At 40.7% G+C, this 22,853-nt stretch overlaps 1 protein-coding gene across 1 annotated transcript in view; it reads right to left on the bottom strand.

The window, feature by feature from the left end:
* Positions 1 to 22,853, bottom strand: part of LOC126468583 (melanopsin-like) — a 165,292-nt gene that overhangs the window by 53,550 nt on the left and 88,889 nt on the right. The window contains exon 4 of the mRNA XM_050096565.1: positions 10,611 to 10,756. Within this exon, the coding sequence (XP_049952522.1) occupies positions 10,611 to 10,756 (146 nt within the window). The remainder of the gene's footprint in view (positions 1 to 10,610; positions 10,757 to 22,853) is intronic.

Here is a 22,853-nt window from a genome sequence, read left to right as displayed (position 1 = left end):
AGGAAGTCGGCAGTGCCCTTTCAAAGGAACCATTCTGGCATTGGCTGAAGCTAATTAGAGAAATCACTAAAGACCTAAATTATGATAGCCGGTCGCGGGTTTGAACCGTCGTCCCCCGGAATGCGAGTCCAGTGTGCTAACCACTGCACCACCTCGCTCGGCCAAGAGAACGCTGTCATATTAATCATATATATTCAGGTATTTCAGGTTATGATAATCATATCCTTGTACTGACTGACAAAATATAGCTTTTTAATGTGCTCACTTGTAAAAAACGAGAAGAACTGTACATTGAATATAAGTATCACAGTAATATTTAAGCCTGCTTCCATTACAACTACGTTAGGTTGTTGGCAATTTTCTACTGTATTAGTTATTTCAAGAGCTAAGCCCAGTTTTCGGTTCCGATTCCACGTCAAGCTACGAACATACTACGGGTGAAATGTCACTGAATTTAACTCCAACCTCCCTCATTTATCGCTTCCTTGGGTTTTCTATATAATGTCAAAAACACGCTGATATAACACATTTGAAAAATCCACGGCCTATTTCTATCACAAAAACGTGTCGAATCCTCAAGTGGTTGCATGATCTGGTTCATAGATTGGGCTGACGGTAGTCGATAAAATCTTCGTTAGGATGGCGTTAAAATATCATTTCGGCGTAGCATATCTATATCTTCTCTATAGTCCGAAATCCACCTCACAATGCGAGGCGGTGAGTAATACAGATATCAGTATCACTTCTCCCAGTCCTTATTCTGTTCGTGTATCGTACATACAAGAGTGACGATAATCAATGACGATTTTTTTCATAGTTATTTTGTGAGATGTTCAGCTGGATTTATTCATATAATGTTTCCAGACATATGAAAATAATATTTGTTTTTCAGCTGAATTATATATATATATTAGAGGTGAAACACGCAGATAGATTTAACTTCTTCTGGATGCTGTTACTCTTATTAAAATTCCTAACGTTAAACCGATTAGATTTAAAATGATTTCCGTACTCCAAAACTGATAGTGTTTGAGCTGTGCGCAGCTCATGTTCACGCCGTGTATTGCTTGTCCCCTTCTATTTACCATACTTTCGCCTCTTTTCTTATTCAATTTATTGGTGGTACTAAGTTGCTGGTTTGCTTGCCCGCGAGTGGCAGTAGCAGCGCTTATCGTTATATGCACTGCCTTACTATCTCTGGAGCGACCGCTAGTATTTCCGGGTCGTCGTCTGTCGGGTTTCAGTCGGAATGGAGCTCTGAGGTCTGCACAGCCAGTACTCGCCAGCCGTTGGCGACACACATGCATTGTCCGGCGGAATAAAACTTGAACGGAGACGACCGTTGGTGGGTCGTTCGGTTGGTTATCTCATTGGGCGACGTGTATTTGGTCTTTTGACCGTTTCTGGGCCTCCCCAGTTGGTCATCTTGCCGGACGTGGGTCGGTTCCTTACTCGTGCAGAGGTGTCGTCGCCGACGGGCAAGAGTTACCTCTGCATGGGTGGGTCCAGGCCAGTGTGTCCAGGTCGCTGTGTCTCCGAGTTCCGAACGGAAATCGAGTTGAGGCGGGTTGGAGCTGCAGTGAGCTTCGGACAGGTAAGACTCAGCCGACCGTTGCCGACACTCATTACTTGGGTGGGGACGACCTTGGTAGGTCGTTCGGTCGTCGTCTCATCGGACGACTTGTATTTGGTCACCGACCGCTTATGGCAACTCTGTGCGTGTCGACTTGTCATTTTTACCTGTTGTTCCACGGTGATTGGTTTTAGGATTGTCAGAGTTCTTGGTGCCAGGTGGAACTGTGTGTAACTTCTGTGATTTCCACTGAGCAGATGAATGCTGTCTGCGTACTGGAGTAGCCAGTCGGTCAGTTGCGACAGAGCAGCAAGTGTGTGTTTCCTCGCTGTGTTGATGCTGTCCGGCATGGCGTGTAGATCGACAGCCTTTGAGTTTGTTCATATTTTTGAGTGGTTATTGTGCCTTGGCTGTATTTAGTCGTCAATATTTGAAAAAGTTGTGCTTTTGGTGTCTTCGTCCTTCGCTGTTATTTTCGGTTGTCGTGCTGTTGGTCGGCCGAGGGAACTGATATTAGGTTGTTGGTAGGTCCTTCAGCAGACAATAGGTCGTGTTGCCATCCGATTATTTAGTATTCCGCTTGGCTGCCTGTCTACCTAAACTTACGTTAGAGCTCCCTCCACAGGCCGACCCTTTTAACACTTCTGAGCACCACTGTTCTGTTTTGTTCTGTTCTTGTGTAAGTCACAGTAATGGGTCTTGGCCCCTTTCCACAACCTGATCCGCTCTGTCATGAGAAACCAGATTTCAGTGTTTTATATCGTGGCTTCGATATAGGGAGCTCGATATTTTATCCAGTGCCTGCGACAATGGCATATGAGTCTGTAATTCTGTGCACAGATCTTGAATTGAGAGAAGACCTTACTGGAAGCCTGTAAACATTGCATTGCAATACTAAAATGACCTGAAAAAGTAAGTACACGCAGCGGGTGTAATTTGACGATATTAATTGAAAATAAACAAGTTTCACGTTCTCTGAACGCTGCAATTAAATTGTTTCATCGGGGAGATGTAGTTATTCTGTTTGGAAATCTACATGAAAACACAATACGTTGTCAGGAGATGAGCTGTATCTATATCGCGTTGATTTTGGACCGTCTCGCTTAATTACTGAAGTTTTGTATTATTGTTCGCGGAGCTTCAGTTCTCGAAGGTCCCTTAGCGGACAAGCCGCTAGTTTTACACACCTACTTACTAGAACATTACTTAGTTGCGTTGACGGCTGTCATGGGGCAAATTACCAAAACAAACTGCCCGAGGTCTGAACCGTTGGTACGAGGGATCCGGCGTTTGTGTGGAAGCTCATTTGCGTTGGATGGCGTCCACGACTGTGAGTAACATGAAAATTTAGTAACAGCCTTCCTTGCAAAATGTTAAATAATTAGGTGAACAAAAAGAAGAGTTTTTATTTCTTGTTTTCTTTCAGTAACTGGCTCCATGATAGGCTCTCAATGGCTGCCATTTAACTCATTTGACCAAAAATAATGAATGGTTTCTCTGACGGATAACGTAACAATGTCAATAATTTTCTTCCTGAAATGGGCTACACTAAACGAAAAGCAGCAAAACATATCATTAGCAACGAGGTTCTGTACTTTTTCGGTTAGAGTTAATTTACTCGTTCATTCAATCTGTTGAATTTTTGCTTTATATACACTGGTTGTTAACAGCTAAGAGTCGTCTGTTACACATTCTGAATTTTTGTGATCCATAGTTTTTTGAAGTTTTTATTATATTAAACATGCTACTATGGAGAAAGTCTGTACTAGACATGTGGCTGTATCCGTTTTGAATTTAATGTAATTTTGGGATTGACCTATTCAAAAACTTTTCCTCCAATTTTGTTCGCTAAAACTGAAATCGGCTAACAATAAAGAGTGTGTAAGTACCAATGTTACCTCAAAATGCTTCTTTTCATGTTCTTGAGGGTAGTAAATAGTTATCTACAAACACTTCTGGTAACAAATTAACTCAGTCTTCCACAACTGCTGTTGGAGTACGATGTGTTATTTGAATCAAATTGCAATTTGTTATTTAAATTACTCATGAAGTTGTAACGCCGGAAATGCATATCCTCCTATTTCCATCAATTGCACTGCAAATTTTTTTCCTTATTTTGTTACCTGAAGATATAACATTTCTGTGTCTTTGTAATTGTTTTACTATTTGTATATATATGCATTTATGTCGATGTATAATTGGTTTGTTTTGTGAATAATAGTATTTGTATTTATACGCTGGGTCTGGCCTAGGGAAAACTATGCTATCGAACGAATACATCGATAGGTTGTGTGGAGAACCAAAGTGTTTAGTATCTTTGGTAGTTTTAACTCTGTCGCGTGGAGCGCGGGCAGAGGGGAGTCTGGCTGGAGTAGTGCAGTTGAGCAGGTGTGTTGTGCGATGCCCCCGCGAGTTGCCGCGCTTTCGGGGTTTGGCAGCATGTAATTGCGCTCGAATTGCTATGATAGTTTCTGACACGGTGTCGCTGACGGGAAGCATTAGCTGCCGCACATCAAGAGCCCGTTTCGCCTGGTGACAGTGTCGAGAAGAAGGCGCGCCAACATCCAGCTTCTGCAACAGCGACGGCCGACAATGAGTGACTGTCGCCACCTCCTCGCCTGACGACTTCAAACCTTCAATCAACCAACAAGGAAGACTGGAAGCACGTAAAGTTTTAGAACTGTATGGCAGACCCCAGCTTTTAAAAATTGTCCATTCACAAAATTACACCAATTTAGCATGAACCTTTGTTGCTCATTGTCCCAATTGCATTACCAAGCAGGGTCCCTAGCTTTTCCGGAATGAACCCGAGTGTCGTTGAAATTCAAACGCCAGCATTAAAGTAATATTATTCCATTTCACTGCTTTAATTTCAAAGTTCAGTTAAAGTATTCATAGCTGGCTACAATATTTAGATTACACAAGCACAAATTATGAGTGGGAGTTTTGTTACCATATTTTAGCTTACCTGTGACTACTGCTCAGCTTGGTATGTACTAAATTTTACTATTGTTAATTGTTCAGAATCATTAAATTCAAGTTCAAAGTTAAATCTCTTATTTCTAAATTGCGTACATTCAAGTAGCTTTTGAAATGATTGTTGAGGTAGCCCAAGACTAACCGTATTTTACTGAATTTCGATGTGCTTCAGTAACAAGGCTCACTATTAATTTCAGTCACTAAATTAACTTTCAATTTTCCGGTTTTATTAATTCTTTTGCTAAATTAAGTCAGAGTGTAGCGAAATTTATTACTTCTGACAAACTTTCGGTTTTCACACTACACGTGTCAACCTTCAGTTGCCACGCTTCTAGTGCTAATTATATGTGCAATAACCTTTCTTTTTGAGTTGCTATAGTAATTTTCCATAGGACTGGCGACCGTAATTTTCCCCAAATCTCAAATATCTAATTACCGCTAGTTAATTGTTAACGTAATGGCCGCACATTTACTTTCTTTATTAACTTTACCCCTTTTCAAAATTAATTACCACCAGTTTCATTTGCATTTTTCCTTTCATTTAGATGTAACCCTTTCCTCCCTCTTTACCGACAGATTAACTTCGGGTACACGCGGTTTAATTTTTCACTGTCATTAAGGTCGATAAGTGAGGGGGAGGTTACAAAGTACAGCCAAGGTTTGACTGCTGTATCTGTCTCAATGAAATCTAAATGAGACTGAATTGCACTTTGCAGGCAAACCGTATACAGTACAAATAATACACCCAGAACATTATGGCCACCGACCAACTATCGATGTAAACCCGTTCAGGCGACAGCAGCGTCACCTGGCGAGGAATGACTGCTAGTCAGGAACGTGAATGGTGCACGTAGAATCAGTGAGTGTGCTGTCGGTGTGTAGAATCGGGAAGGATTGCGATCTATCTGAGGTTGACTGAGGGCAGATAGTGATGGCCCGGAAGTTCGATGCAAGCATTTCAGAAATTGAAGGAAACGTCGGGATTACGAGGAGTGCTTTGGTGAATATCTTAATACGTGGTGAAACCAAGGCGAAACCACGTCCACGCGTCGTGGGATTGGGTGGCCACCACTCATTCCCAGATGCTGCACATGGGGGCAGACTGGTAAAACAGAAGAGGTGGGGAACTGTGGCGGAGCTAACATCAGACTTAAATGCTGGGCAGAAAACAAGAGTGTCTGAACACAAATTGCACAGAACACACTTAACGACGTGCATCCGCAGCCGACGAACCAAGCACGTGCCAATGCTAACACTACGTCATCGGCAACCACAACTGAAATGGGCCCGTAACAATCGGCCCAGGACATTTGGGCAGTGTCAGTGCATTGCATTGTTTGATGAATCCCGATGCCTTCTTCACCATGCCCATGGGAGGGCGCGAGTCCGTCGTCTTCCAGAATAGCAGCTCCTTGACACCTGTGCTGCGGGGCAGAGACAAGCTGGCGCCGGCTTCATTATGATCTGGGGAAAATTCAAGTAGTAATTCATGGGTCCAGTGGAGTTCGTGCATGGCACCATAACGGACACGGTGTATTTCACACTGGTTTCAGCCCACGTACACCACTACACCACCTAATGACGATCATATTTCCCGACGGTAGTGGCACTTTTCAACAAGATAATGTACTATGTCACAAGGCTAGTAGTATGATAGAGCGGTTCGAAGAACACAGTGGCGTTCCAATTAATGTGCTGGTCCTCGAACACACTAGATCTGAATCCGATCGAGAACATCTGGCATGGTGTCAGAGATCATTGCCCCCCTTCCCGGAATTTACGGGAATTACATGACTTGTGTGTACAGATGTGGCACCAGCTCCCACCAGAGAGCTACCAAGACGTTGTCGCTTCCATGCTACGTTGCGTCACCACTGTTACTCCAGCCAAAGGTGGACATACCTGCCATTAGGGAGGTGGTCGTAATGTTCTGGCTGATCAGTGTACATCTTTATGCTATAATGAAGGAGTTTGTCTTACTGATACAGACAAAACTAATGTGATAAATACATACACTCCAAAAGTACAGAATTCAGAATCGTTAAGGTACTCCCTCTTATGCGAGTTCTAATTTTTAGAAAGTTCACGTTCATTTCTAAAAAAGCGTTTAGATTGCACCCGAAACCAACGTCTTTGTATGTGAGAACTAATGACTCGTAAGTTAAACAAGGAGTCAAGATGTTAACTCTTCCATGACAAATCATGCATACAGTGCCGCCAGTTGAGATAGTCCTGCTCATTAGCACTGGTAGTTAAGAATTTTGACGACAGATGTATTTTGCAGTCTTTGAAATAAACCAGGACTACCTCTCTAAACCTGGTGTTCATACACCTCGCGCTCTATACTGGAGAGCGTTGTTCCACCTCCAGTATCTATAACCGTTCATTGCGTATTTTGCTTCTGCCCACAGCCAAATTCTTCATGTTCTGTAACATACAAATACAAGAATTTCGGTTTTCTTGTATTGCGAGAAGTAATTCATAAGAAAGCATATAGATTCTATCAGCAGTATACAAAGCGTGTCATACTTACATTTTGCAAGCAGACCGAAGAAGTGAAGAATGATGACACGCTCTGCTATGACGATGATGTCTGTCATGTTGTAGCACCAATGAAAAGCTACTCAGTGGGTGTTACAGCTTTTATAACACACCGCCGGCCGCGGTGGTCTCGCGGTTCTAGGCGCGCAGTCCGGAACCGCGCGACTGCTACGGTCGCAGGTTCGAATCCTGCCTCGGGCATGGATGTGTGTGATGTCCTTAGGTTACTTAGGTTTAAGTAGTTCTAAGTTCTAGGGGACTGATGACCACAGCTGTTAAGTCCCATAGTGCTCAGAGTCATTTGAACCATAACACACCAACATGCTAAGTCAGCAAGTTCCAACACACACAAACTGTGAATAGTCAACATTAGTTCTGTCTAGCTGCTGCTGCGTCATTTTCACATATGCAAGAACATCCCAGAGGAGTGCAAGCTCTGAAATGTGCATAAAACAGGAAACTCCATCTGGAATATGTGTCTTCTGCATTTCAAAACAACACGAAACAAAAGCAGGAGAGCTTCTGTGAAGTTTGAAAGGTAGGAGACGAAATACTGGCGGAAGTGAAGCTGTGAAAGGGCCGTGAGTCGTGCTTCGGTAGCTCAAACGGCAGAGCACTTGCCCGCGAAAGGCAAACGTCCCGAGTTCGAGTTTAGGTCCGGCAAAATCAGTGCAACTGAAAAACGTCTTTTGCAAGCTGAACTTTAATTTTTTTGTTTAAATTTTTGCACTCAGACGCGTTACGCCTTAGTTACCAGTCATTTTCAGCGGGTACATATCAACATCTAATTCGCTATTTGCAACCTAAACAGCTTTCCTTTATGTGGCAAATTGGGTGAAAGTTTGCAGGTTTCTACGTGGTCACCGTTTTCGAAATACAGCTGCTTAACTGTCGTAGACAAAAAAAATGGTAGTTAAATGGCTGTAGTTCGAAAACAGTGACCAGAAAACAAACTGAAAACTTTCAACCAGTTCGCCACTTGAGACAAAGCTGTTTGGCTTACAAATACTGAATTAGCCGCTTATGTGACACCCACTGACGATGTCTTGTAACTAAGACGAAACGCGTCTGGGTGCTGTGACTGACCACAATTTTGCCATAAAAATGTTATTCAATTACCATTTCATAAGGAACAAGTATAAAATGATGATGTATGCGAAATTTATTACAGTTAATTGAAATATATTGCGGCGTAACAACCTTATTTTCCTTGTGAAGGCAACATAATAAATTATAAGAGGAAGACAGAGGTGCGACACAAAAAGAAACAAGTAGTGAAGCAACTACAGATGTAACAGCTGTATCTTAACTGAGAAAGACTGCTAATAAATACCGAATAAATATAATTATGCTACAGCGATTCTACAGGGAAATGAAAGCTGGTTTTGCTCGTAACAAAATTTATACTTACACATAATCCCGAAGTTTGATTAGCAAGAAAAACATTATTTCTTTTAAGGCAATTGAGTGAAATTTTAATAGGGATTAATTTTCAAATTTATTGCCATTAAGCACAAAAAACACGTCGAATTAATAAGTGATAGTGCATTAAATACAATGCTGTGTAGTCTGTTACACTCAATGGAGAAATTACATTATTCCCAATTTCAGACCTTAATCCAGCTGAGCACAACGGTGGATACAAACATTTCACCAGTTTTTGTTGTAGAAGAAAGTACGAAAGAAGACAGACCAGGACGAAAGGGAAAGGTACAAAGAAAGCAATCATTTTATGATAGTAGAAAGTGGCAAAGGAGAAGAAGCAGAAAAAGAAGAAGAAAAAGAAGAATTCTTTAAATGTGATCGTGTTGAAGACGAGTCGACGAAGAAAATTCTCTAGGCTACCAATGCTCATAAGCCAAGATATCTGTCCTACGGACAAGTAAGTTCAAAGAGGTGCTATAAATAAGACCCAAGCAAACTTGTATTAAACAAAAGTGGCAGATCATTACTGAGAGATGACGTACATGTGGGAGAGAACGAAAATATATTTTAATTTCGCACTTTGAATAATCCAAATGTATTGATGGAACGATCAGTTTTCTTGCCATCCCTGAAAAAGATAGGCAATAATTCACGTGATTACGCAACAATGAAGAGGAGCTTGGAGAAGCATTGATCATTGCTTGATTTTTTTTTATGGCTGTGGAAAATAAAGAGGAAGACTCAGTCGCAAACGGGAAGATGTGTACGAAAAAATAAAGTTTTACTTTGAGACCTGAAGAACTTAGATAGGTAATTATGAACGTACTCCATTGAGACAGATCCTTGCTAAGGTGCTTAACGTACCAACAGTAGGTACGGTGATGATTGTGGGGAAAAAAGTTTCTACAGCTCCATTTTCCCAGAGGTTTTTTGTTGTTGGCGTGGCAATTGCTATTTTATATATCAGCTAAAATCATTTGATGGTGGTAGGCATTCTGATCAAACTTTTATGCTGAATGTGTTCCATGTATGGGAAAACGCATAGATGACTGGTGAACTAGCCGAAATTGTTTTTGCGAACATCCAATGTTGTCATTGCCATCGTCGTGGGAATAGCATTGTTCGCTTTCACAACTGTCATCGGCAATTGCATTTCCCACTGTAAGTTTACGTTGGCCCAGGAGTAATGCCCAGGTCTGTTTTTCAATGTTATACAACCAATTTTCATTCATTTTGATGAACTAAATCCATGGTACAGAGGTTAAACTATGTTTTTGAGCAACATATAATTTATTTCAGTAGTATCAATATATTAATAAGCATCAATATCAATATATTAATAAGTACTAGAGACAATATAAATGCGGAAATATTTGATTTGTAAGTCAGACGTGCTTCGAAGAGTGCTCCAACAACGACAGTTTGGTCGCCAACAAATGTTCCTTAGCCTATACGTTTTATTGGGAGTGCCAGCATGCATGTATATGTCTATTTTTAAAGTATAATAGAATAATTATATTACAGCAATAGCCCCCGGTGTCTTTTGTGCTCAAAATCATGCGTACTTCGAAAAACAATACTATTTTACTTTACTGCAAAATTCGAATTTTCATTCACTCGGAAGATGATCGAAAGGTGTACAGCCCAATTATCGGTAAAAGAAATGGATTCTCTGCTACTGCTGGACGCCATAAATATAATGAACCAAAGTGGTAACTGTATCAGAAGAAAGATTCGTTACTGGGATTCTTCTTCTCTACAATGCCTGTCCTGTATCATAGCTCGAACGAAGCCTAACAATATGTTTCGCCAATTCTTTGTTTAATTAAAAATAAAACCTTCGATTATGTTAACTGCAGCTATAGAAACGTTTCATAAAGTAAATTGGAGTTTTATCTTGTTTTAAAACACACACAGAGAACGTTTTATGTTACAAAGAAATTATCTCAGAAGTGTCAACTGCTTTTCTATTCATTGTGTGCGGAGCTTTCAACTGCTACAAACGGTACGGCACAAGTCACTGTACTCGCTACTGCTCTCTACCTGAAGACATACCAAATATAAAAAAGTTACACGAGATGGCTGAGCCTACCTTCCTGGCGGTGTACTGCGTCATCTTCCAGGAGGCGGACAGCGGCTTGGCCGTGATGACCATGTAGCGCTCCACGGCTATGGCGGCCAACGTCACGATGGACAGCAGCCCGAAGTGACCCACTGCGCATGCGTACAGCTGGCAGCCTGCAACAAAGCGATGGCTGTGGCTAAGGTACCAATAAGAATGGTGAATGCTTGTCCTTTTAACCACTTATCACCGGTATGTGGTCAGATATGCGGCTGTTTATGATTATTTGACTAATTCACTACATCATATTCGGTAAGAGTTATCTCGTTTATTGGAAATTATAATTAGGAAGAGATATTTCGATATCGTCATGATGGTTTCGTGAGTCTACATGACTATTATAAAATGATTGTAAAGAATCCGCCTCGATTTGCAAATCGAAACCGGCTGTTGACCAAGGTTTCGGCGTGGATAACCAAGCCTTCTTCGGAACACACTAAAAATCAAATTGCCTAAAGCGGCATGGTCCAATACTAATACAGAACGCCCAAAAGGGCAAAAGACTCGCATAAAATATAAAATAAACTGTACGTGTGTACCATGTCAATAGCTGTACTTATCTCAAATGTCAGTACAGCTGCAATGTTAGAAGTTTTGGTTCAAAACGGTTCAAATGGCTCTGAGCACTATGGGACTTAACATCTATGGTCATCAGTCCCCTAGAACTTAGAACTACTTAAACCTAACTAACCTAAGGACATCACACAACACCCAGTCATCACGAGGCAGAGAAAATCCCTGACCCCGCCGGGAATCGAACGCGGAAACCCGGGCGTGGGAAGCGAGAACGCTACCGCACGACCACGAGCTGCGGACGTTAAAAGTTTTCATGGCTATTTTATACTGTAGAAAACCCTGCATACTAACTGCCTTTGATACGTGTAACAAACTCTCTCAAGGACAGAGGTCAGCGCCTTTCACCTTCGTTCAATACAAGTTATGCGAAAGCTGAATGTAAATGGCATCAACATGAAACATACTGATAAACCGAGTTCATTCAGTGTCCTACTGGGCCAGCTATTGACGCAAAAGCGTTACTGTGAGAAGACTTGCCATAAAATCGCCGCAAGAAATGTAGTACTGAGAGAATTAGCAATCGGTAGTAACGAGATCGACCATTGGTTCTGAGAAACAAAACACGGAAGAATGTGCTTGCCTGATTTGGTCCAGACCTTTACTTGCCAAAAAGGCCAGCTCAAGCTTAAATGTAACTTGTTAAATGAAAACTACGCCATGCGGTAAACTACACTAAGCTGCCGAATTTATGGGCCACAACTCCCAAAGAGCTGGACCACAAACAGCCTGGGATGTTGAAGCACGTAATCGATGAACGTAACTCGTTTTTTGGAGTTCCCTGTGAATCTGAGAGACAGAAATTCAGCAAGATATTCTTGAACAAAGAATTTACCAAGCCTCCAGACGACTACCCTTCACTACGGGAAACGCACAGCGGCGACAATTTCAGAAGAAAGATTTGAAAGAGCCCGAGTATTATCGGAATTGACGCAGCACCAGTGACTGGCTCACTTGATTAAGTGGGACATTATACTGGGCGTTCCATCTACATGATGGTATCTTGTGTGGCGCAGTAGATAGATACCGTACTATGAGCGCACCGTTCCCCGACAATCAGATGCCGTGTCGCCCGTCTATTGCTGTGCTACGATTTGACTACATTTAAAATATAAGCAAGGAAATTTTTTACTCACCCAGGTAACACAAGGATATGCTGGAACTGCCTGCCATTATTTTTCATGCATTTCTACCATCGATTCAAGAAATTATTAATCGTACGGTGTAATTCTCACTGAGATATTGAAATAATTGATTCACGGATATTATTCTTAAGTTCCTCTATCGTGCGAGGATTTGTTGTGCACACTGTGTCCTTCAGGGCACCCCACAAATAAAAATCGCATGGAGTTAAATCAGGACTTCTAGCGGGCCAGATATTGTTACTAATCACTTTCATCGAACACATCTTGAACTGCGTTCAAAGAAACATTGGCCGTATGAGCCCTTGACGAAGCCTGTTAAAAAAATGCGAGGCTTATTTCTCTTTCACTCAGTTCATTAAAAAACGGTCGAGAAATATTTAGCACATATCATTCACTTGTAATTGGGCTTATTATTCTGCCACCACTAACTGCGCACCATACGCCTAATTTTAGGTCATCAAGGGGTCCCTCATGAAGCACATCAGGCCTATCATCGCTCCAGTGTCGACAGTTTTTGGAATTAACCAAGCCTCGTCTGAAATCAGATTGAGGTAAACATCAATTTCACCGACATGCACTTGTTTTAAAACACATTCGCAAAACTTAACCCTGTGCACAGGATCACCAGGTCGAAGTTATTGTACTACTGATATTTATAGGGCCGTAGCCAAAGCAGCTTAGCACCTCCTTGTACAGAGATGCATGATATTTGTGTTTGCTGCGAAAGACGTCTAAGTGACTTTTTAGGGGAATTTTACAGACGGTATGCAATGTCATTAGGACGAACTTCTGTGAACACTGTACGTCGTTGTTTGCGCTTCTTGTCTTGAACGCTTCCCTTTTCACGAAATTTTTTCACTAATTTGTGAACTGCATCACGAATCGGAACTCGAACAGCTAGGAACATCCGTTCAAAGACTCTCCGAACAGTACGTGTGGACTCTGTACGCAAATACGAATCGTAAATAAACACTCGTTCCGGAACTGAATGACAACGGCCTTGCCTCAGTGGACACACCGGTTCCGGGTGAGATCACCGAAGTTAAGTGCTGTCGGGCGTGGCTGGCACTTGGATGGGTGATCATCCGGCCGCCATACGCTGTTGCCGTTTTTCGGGGTGCACTCAGCCACGTGATGCCAACTGAGGAGCTACTCGACCGAGTAATAGCGGCTCCGGTCAAAGAAAACCATCATAACGACTGGGAGAGCGGTGTGCTGACCACACGCCCCTCCTATCCGCATCCTCAACTGAGGATGACACGGCGGTCGGATGGTCCCGATGGGCCACTTGTGGCCTGAAGACGGAGTGCAGTGCTCTGTAATTGAATAATTCGCACTTGCCATCGTTGGATCGGCAAAACTTCACTGTTACACTCGTGCCGCTTGTTTCATTGCTCGAACAGTGGCCTTTAGCCTCAAACCCGCAAGAAAGGGCGGGCATAGTGCAGGCCCGCGGATCCCATTCGACCGGCAGGCGCGGCTTCCGTAGCCGACCTGCGATGCCCCTGGCAGGCGGTCATCAGATAAATGGAACACAGTGTAGATGGATACGATGGAAAATGTGGTTGTCGCGAATACCAGGACGTGCATTATCGTGTGATCTGTCGTAACTATCCCAGTAAACATACAATTAATTTTAAGGTGGAAGCAAAGAAGTACTACACGTATCCCAATTTTGGGCTGAAGATCTTTGATCCCTGTGCACGAAAAACTGAAGTATATCTGGTAACTGTGCTGCTTAAGAGACGTAGCATCGTCTGTAGAATAGAAACTGTTACCCAGGCTAAATTTAGTAAAGTGTGTAGTTCTTAAAACAGATACGTGCATGGATGAAATACTGAATACCACCTCCTGAAATTGTTTCACTGAGGAAACTTGTGTGATCTCTCCGTGAGCTACGGTCGAAATGTTCCATCAGTCGTTCACTTCATCGACGATAGAAGCTGGCTTCTTGGTCACGAAGCCATTGTATGAACGTCATCATCACTTTTGAACCTGTTCCCCTCTCTCCCCCCTCCCTCCCTCTGATGTTCTTTCAGGTTTCCGAAAAGGTGGAAATTGCGTAGTCCCAAATCTGGACTTCCCTATTAGCGCCACCCGTGGTAGTGTTGCCTTATTCCTCATTCTTTATCTTATCAGTCCACCCACTTTTCAAAATTCGTCTGTAGTGCCACATCTCAAACGCTTCGACCTTCTTCTGTTCCGGTTTTCCCAAAGTCTGCGCTTTACAACCATACAATTCTGTGCTGCATACGTACATTCTCAGAAATTTCTTCCTCAAATTAAAGCCTGTGTAGACTTCTCTCGGCCAGGAATTCCCTTGTTCCTAGTTCTATGCTGCTTTTGATGTCCTCCTTGCGCCGTCCGTCATTGGTTATTTTGCTGCCTAGGTAGAAGCATTTCTTAACTTTATTGCTTTCGTGGTCATTAATCTTGATGTTAAGTAACTCGTCTTTCGTCTTTCTTCGATTTACTCTCAGTCGATACTATGTACCAATTATGCTGTTCATTTCATTCAACACTTCCTGTAATTCTTCTTCAGTAACGATAGCAATGTGAACAGCATATCTTATCGTTGATTATCTTTCACCTTTAATTTTAATTTCTCTCCTGAATCTTTCATTAATTTCCATCATTGCTTCTTCGATGACAGATTGGACAGTAGGGCGTAAGACTACATCCCTGTCTTACACCGTTTTTAATGCGAGAGCTTCATTCTTGCTCGTCCACGCTTACTATTCCCTCCTCAATCTTGTACGTAAATTGAATTGCCCGTTTTCTGTACAACTTACCCCTATTTTTCTCAGAATTTCGAACATCTTGCACCATTTTACATTGTCGAACGCTTTCTCCAGGTCGACAAATTCTATGAACGTGTTTTGATTTTCCTTTAGCCTTGCTTCCATTACCAGCCACAGCATAATAATTACTTCTCTGGTGCCTTTGTCTTTATTAAAGCCGAACTGATCGTCGTCTAACACATCCTCAGTTTTGATTTCCGTTCTACTGTATATTATTCTTGTCAGAAACTTGGATGCATGAGCTGTTAAGCTGATTGTGCGATAATTCAAGCACTTGTCATCTTCCGTTGACGCTTAACACGGACAAATATATCGTACTGCGCATAAAAGGGGAATGTTTACTATTGGCAATGTCATAAGAAGCAGCCACAATCATGAAATTTATCCAATTATACGCTTAGAATGATTTAAAGTGGAGGACCACATAAGACCAACACATGAAAACGGCTGGTACACTGACATTCATTTTAAGATTAGAAATGTGACACTTCATATTCTTACTGCGTATTACCGTATACAAGTGGGTGACGAGAACTTCCATTTTTTAACATCTGTTTCAACATTTTGAGATTCTGTGTTCAGGAAATTTTAGGAAAGCCACTGAAGTAAGTTCGACGAGCGATTTAATTAATAGTTTTGATGGTTTCCACCGTGATAAAATGATGAATACGCCACTGGTCTTCGTTAGCAATCGTATTCAATGGTAATGCTCCCCTGTCGATGACAATTTGTGACATAACATGTTTTACAGAGGGTATCACGGTAACACATATCTCTGCCGCCCGTGTGTTTTATCCTCCACTACTTTCTTCCCTGTAGGAATGCGCAGTTGGCTACTATTACGTTGCATTGGAGCGTTTTACGGGCAGGTTATTTCCGCTCTGCATTTTGATATGATTTTTGTTTTTTATATTTCTACAGACCCGTGAATACGGTTTATGAACGGAACTGGTCGGAATAATAAATATAAACACAGTCATCATCTGTGCCTACAGTACCTCGCAGATGGAGTTGCCAAGGAGTTTGGCATCCATAAAGCGGCTGCGATGAAATGTATAGATATCGAGCGTCTCGCCGGATCTGCTCGTAACTATTGCGCAAACGGAATGTACACAGTATGATGATATCACAGTTACGTGACGCGCCCCACTATTTGCCGCGAGGACAACGTCGCGCTCTCTTTACATCACAACAGCTATTTCTAATTAATTTTCTCATGAAAGTATCTAATCTTTGGAATACTGAACAAAAAGCACCAGAAGCAGGAAATCAACGTCAGTGTATGCGTATGAGTGCACTATAGCAGATAAACTCATAATTTGTGATACGGAAATGTTTGCATTTGAAATGGAAAACTGACATTTTTCTCTTATAATTTCCTGCTTCTGTTGAACTAAACTCAAATTAAACTTGCTAAATAGTGTACACACTCATGAACAACTGTTAAGCCTTATCCACCAGGAGACTCACATCCTGTCGGCTGTTTAGCGAGTGACTGCTCCAGTTCTTCTTGAATGATTCCATGTTATGAGCTAAAATCCCACAAGTATCCTTCGAAATATGCTGCCTGGCAAAAGAACACAAGGTAGGATGTCAATGTAGTTTCGTACACATGGACATCGTCCAAGAGAGAAATGTGTACGGATACGGAACAAGAAATGGCAGTGGTTATCCTCCCAGGAATGGCAATAATTGTTGAAGGGGGAATAACGGTGATCGCAATGGGTATTGAAGGAAAAACAGGCTGACAAATTATCAGCAACGAAACCCGCGTCACCAAGTCGAACAAAGACAGGAAGCACGGAAAGATGATGTGGAAATAAGGTCACCAAACCCCAATAACGTTTGAAATGTCGGGAGAGCGCCCAAGTGAAGGGGAAAAGCGCACCTACCCAAGCAAGCAGCAGCAATATAACGAAAGCAAAACACTTTGACATGAGTGGTGAAAGATGAACGAACAGAACCGCAGGGACCTAAAATGTCGAGAGACCGCGAATGACAGGTTGGACAGGAATTAGTTGGGAGGATTTCGCAAAAAAAGTAATAATAATAATAAAATAAAATAAAAATAAAAAACCGGACTACAATAACAAAATGAAGCAGGGATAACGGAATTCGAGTAAGAAGACAAAGTAATTAGCATTGCAGAGTTATTTAATACTGAAAGTAGGGAGAGCCGATTCCAAGAGGATAATGTACCGTCGAGAACATTTTGTCACGACAGGTAATAAATAAGGAAATAGGATTGCAGGGATCAAATGAAAGTGGGGAGATATTAATTGGGAGTATACCGATGAAGAAAGAGGACAACCACAGGCAGGCACAATGGGCGAAGAGATTAGGGACGAAGTAATTAGAATTGCTGAGTTATTTGTGGCTGAGACCAGAAAAGACGAATTTCAGGAGGATAATGCGCAGTTGACGAAGGTTGAAAATAAATTACAATTGGGCACAGGTCCCAAATGTGTACAATTATGGACGTTACAGAAATATAGTCAGGGCATTTAGATGTGATCATTTTGGAGTTTCGGCGAAAAAAGAAGAAGCAGATGTACTTGAGTTGAGGGAAGAAAGAGTCAAATGTGAGAAAGTTGTAGACGAGAGAAGGTTAGCGGTCGAGGCTTGTCCAACATCTTGATCTTGAAAGATCAAGATCTGAAAATGACTCACATATGATTCGATACAAGCTACTTCAATGCAGGGACATTAGCAAGAACCGAATAAACAGGTCAAAGTTCAACCATGGTAGCAAAATTCCAATTAATGTAATCATAGGAAGCGGAAGCGATTTTGGAGAATTTATTTAACCATTGCAAGGCTAATGAAGAATTGAAAATATAATTGGAAACGAAGAAGATTAAGGTGAAGGGTCCCATTAAAATCATGCTGCGGATGTTAAGGAATAAACAAGACCACTCCAATTTCGTTATCATTCCGAAATTCTATGGTGGACATGATAATAGGTGCGCGTTTCCTGAATGAAGGATGAGCTGCGATAGACATGGGAAAGATTAGCGTGAGATTTGGGAGCATTACACTTCTCTTTGAGCGAGGGCTGTACAGTGTAAAACATAGGTGCAAGACCAAGAGCCTTCCAGACCTAAGGATTGGTGTTCCACCATTCAAACAAAATGGTATAGACATAACGAACCAGGCACAGAAAGAGATACGTAAACGTTCAGGATTTCGTCATGTAAGCCATATTAAAAGGTATGATGAATAATCGCTAATAGTCATCAGTAAATAATATCAAAAGAAGCCGTTAAGTATGTTTCAGACAGTACATCACCAGGAGTCTGAGGAAAGAAGAGACAGAGAAATGAGAAGCACCTGAAATTTTTATATGTAGAAACTAACATGATATGCAGAGCTCACCAGGGTGAAACCATTAAATCCTGATCTACTAGCAAGACATACTAACGTGCCACACCACGACACCTCACGTAACGAACACAAGGAGTCTCATTAGCTTAAGATATCAGGAACAAATTGGAACCTGTTAGAGAAACTAGAACTATAATACGGAGATGTAAAAAAAATTCTCAAGGGGCGTAAATTAGGCATTCAGCTTAAGGTAGGTTATAAGAAAATATTTTCGTACTCAAACCTCCTGCAAGGCACTGTCCACGACGATGTGGCGGACGACAACTGAAGATGTGCAGGACGTGAATCGACGAGATCAACGATTTTCTACGTTGCGGAGGCGCCGCCAAGGGCCCGAGAAGGATGGCGATTAATAACCAAGGCAATCCTTGAACCTAACTGCGGAAGCAAATCATGCCGTGATAAAGAAAACACAAGGAAGGTCGATAAGCAGCAGTAGATCAACATTAGGTCCTGGCCTTGAGGAAATTCACTTTCGATCGATATCCAAATCGGAGGGACTGCAGGGAACGGCGGGCCACAAAAGACGAAACAGTAGCCAGTGCGTGGATTAAAGATCAAAACACCTCGCCGAAACCCCGGCTTGGCTGAGGCATAACCTGACAAAAACTTACGTTTAGAATAGCACTGTCGCCATCAGCTGCGATATTATATTGAGCAACAGAGCTAAATGAATCAGTCAGTCAGTGCTCAACTACACGTCCTAATCAAAGACTGAAATACTAACGAATGTCAAACTGAAAAGCAACTAGTAATCAATAATTTCCTATATCCTGCCCACAGAAGAGACAAGGTTTAAGTCTGAAGAAAGGAAGATGAGGAGTTCCAAGGCTGATGTTAAGGCAGAAGATAGGCGAAAATATTTCAAGATACACGTTTCCAAATACCCATCCTGTTGTAAACATGTTGTCTGCGAAGTGGGCTATAAAAACATAAATATCTTTAGCAATGTTTTGAGAAAATAAATACACGTTTTTAAAGTCAATTTTCCACGAGACACCGCACTAAAAGGTCCACATTATTATGAGGGCCACACCAAACTACGGCAACATCCTATTGCAAAAAACGATGGAAAACCATGCTTCCCACCCAAATGTTTGCCGACAAACCTCTCGTACAAGTCGTTCAGCTTCGTGCAAAGACATTCATCGCCAACCTCTTGCACGAAAAGTCGTAGACATCGTGTGAAAATATTGGTCGAAATTTTGTAAAGATCAGTGTCATACAATGAAAAAACTGCAAAAAGCACAACAATGAACATAGGACTTCAATGTATTGATACAATTTAAATTCTCTATAGAACATGTGTAAGTGTCTGAATAAGAGCTGTGTAACTGTCTTTCCATAGTCTTGTTTAATTAGTAGTGCAGGAGAAACCTTTCTTTAAAGAAATGTTTTATGTACATATAATGTTAGTAGAATAATATGTTAAAAGGGAAAATTGTTTACGTGGATTGTGTGTTAAAGATAACATTTTTGTAAATATTAATCATTTGGATTTACAGCTCCTTGTGTTGACCGTGCTTGCAGTTGCAATTGTTGGATGTAAGGTCCGCCAGTTATGCAACATACCGTTTTTTTCCAAGTTCCTAAACATGTTTCAGCATCTCTGTGCCATCATCAGTGGTTTCAGTTTTATTTAATCTGTAATGTGAACATTTTTACTAAATGATTACAAAATTATGGGAATATGTAGTTCAAACAACAATATGTTTATTTTAGTTAATACCTTTACACTCGGTCTGCATGGTTTTTCAGGACAACATCTGTATTATTTGGTGGTCACCTAGCTAACATATTTTTAAACAATCTTGGGAACATGATCTTCAGACACATAATAAAACCAATAACCTACAAAGTTATATACTGGCACCATTATGTCAATGACAAAAAATTCCGGACTGATGAACCATATACAGACATAGAAAAGGTACATAATGAAATAAACTGCTTACAATCAAAAATTAACTTCACATTAGAAACAGAACCTGACAACACGTAAGGAAGCAAACTTGAGATTCATGCTCTGTGGGCTAAACACAACACTCCTGAGCAACAAAATCCAAACACAATAAAACAAATAGCAGTAAAAAATAGTTGTGGTACACATATGGTAGACAAATTAAATCAAAAATATGTAAACACTTAAGAAATGAACATACCACACACACACACACACACACACACACACACACACACACGCACGCACACGCACACACACACATGTTCTCACCCAACACAGAACAACAAACAATGACTACATACAAAATACAACAGAGCGACAACATATACACAAAACCAATGGCACTTCTCACCTACAATAACAAAACTGTCCACAGAGTAGGCAACATATTAAAGAAACAGGGACTGCAAATAGGATACAGGACAGAGAATACAACAGAAAAAAGACCTGAACACCTATGAATAAATTTAACAGATCAAGAATATATGACCACACATGCAACACTTTCCAGTCACTATGAGTAAGACAGACATGCAGAAACTTCAAAACCAGATATTCAGAAAATCTCAGAGCTTTAAAAAGCAACAGCTCCCATAGCACTTTTGCTGAACACCTAACAGCCCACAATCACCACCCATTACAATATGAACAGACTTAATAATACTAAAACCTAGCCATATCCTATACAGCAAACCGACCATTGAGGAAAACTTCTACATACAGAAGGCAATAGCCGAAGGGAAACAGGTCATAAACGAATACACTACACTCTGCAATGGCACAACTATTTAACAAATTAAAGGAACTTTACACAAGAGACAATACAAACAGTTAAAAATTCTGCACACTCACACTCGCACACACACACACACACACACACACACACACACACACACAAAGATAAAATGCAAATAAAATTCAAATTTTGCATCCAACTCACTGGTGAAAAAACGAACACTGATTGGTCTGGGACACACAGCAACCACGATTACAGTGTGTTTTGGTGAAGTGGAAAGCGCTTTTACGACCATATTTGTGAAAATATGTGTTATATTTGTGTGTCTCACGACACCTGATCAGGACACTGAAAGAAAGTGCTTGCCACACAAAAACCCAAGTACAAATATGGGCGAAAAATATCGCGACAACTAAATTATGTTTGAAGCATGAAATGATAGCTTAACTGCCAACAAAATTGCAGGTTGCACATGAGAAGTTACCTGTAATAAATAATACGCAAGTGGTCCTAAAAAACCATAAAAACCGAGTGTAAAAGTATAAACTAAAATAAACAAATTGTTGTTTGAACTAAATATTCCTATAATTTTCTAAACATTTAGTAAAAATGTTCACATTACAGATTAAGTAAAACAGAAACCCACCAATGATGGCACAGAGGAGCTGAAACATATTTGGGAACTTGGAGAAACATGCTTTCCATAACAGGTGGATCTTACATCCATTCATTTTTTGCAATTAATTTACTTTATGTGAGTGTAATATTTTAAAATTTTATTCATGCATAATTATCAATGCCATATTACTTAAAAACCACATTGTTTGTTAGAATAAAGTTTTTTTTAAAATAATATGTCAGTGTGAACGTTGTTTTAGACTATAATACTTTTCAATGTTGCATAACCCATTAATATCAAGTTTTAAAATTTTAACATTTGTAGGATTTGCTAAAGAATTATTTTGATGCTTATATTAGTGTTAGAAACATAATTTTTGTACAACAAATAGCAGGGGCCAACGCTGCATTTTTGGATTATGTGTAAAGGCATTTAACTTTTTGAGCTGATTTACATTGTAAGTGGTTGAAAAATAGCATTAAAAGATCGATGTGAGAGGCTCCTCATCTTTGCAATAAAATCTAAAATACATACAACACATTTAAGTAAATAAGAAAAAGAAATTGACTTCAGTATTGATAAAAAATTATATTTTTCACTTAAGGGATTCAATTAAATCATTAACAAAGTGAAACATTTTAAAAATTAAAGCATACAAACTATTATAATTAAACAGAATAAGGACTAGACCAAGTGACTCACCAATATTCAATGCTTGAGGCAAAGTATAATTTTTGAGTGTCTTAGATAACACCTCAACAATTTTCTAACCTCAGGACGAAAATTACCACAGAAGAATGATGATATGTAAAATGTAAAACAAATAACACACCTTACATCGAATTCCTGAAACAATTCTGGTTAAATCGATATGTCACACTACATAGTTTCTTGAAAATGTGCGAATTACTGGTAGTCAAAGCGTATAAACAGGCCAGAATTCCATGAATATAAATCAGTAACAAGACCTGAGCTACAAGACGCCGTTCTGA

Source organism: Schistocerca serialis, chromosome 1 (genome assembly GCF_023864345.2).
Source record: "Schistocerca serialis cubense isolate TAMUIC-IGC-003099 chromosome 1, iqSchSeri2.2, whole genome shotgun sequence".
Classification (NCBI taxonomy): Eukaryota; Metazoa; Arthropoda; class Insecta; order Orthoptera; family Acrididae; genus Schistocerca; species Schistocerca serialis.
This window is presented reverse-complemented; position numbering and strand designations above follow the sequence as displayed.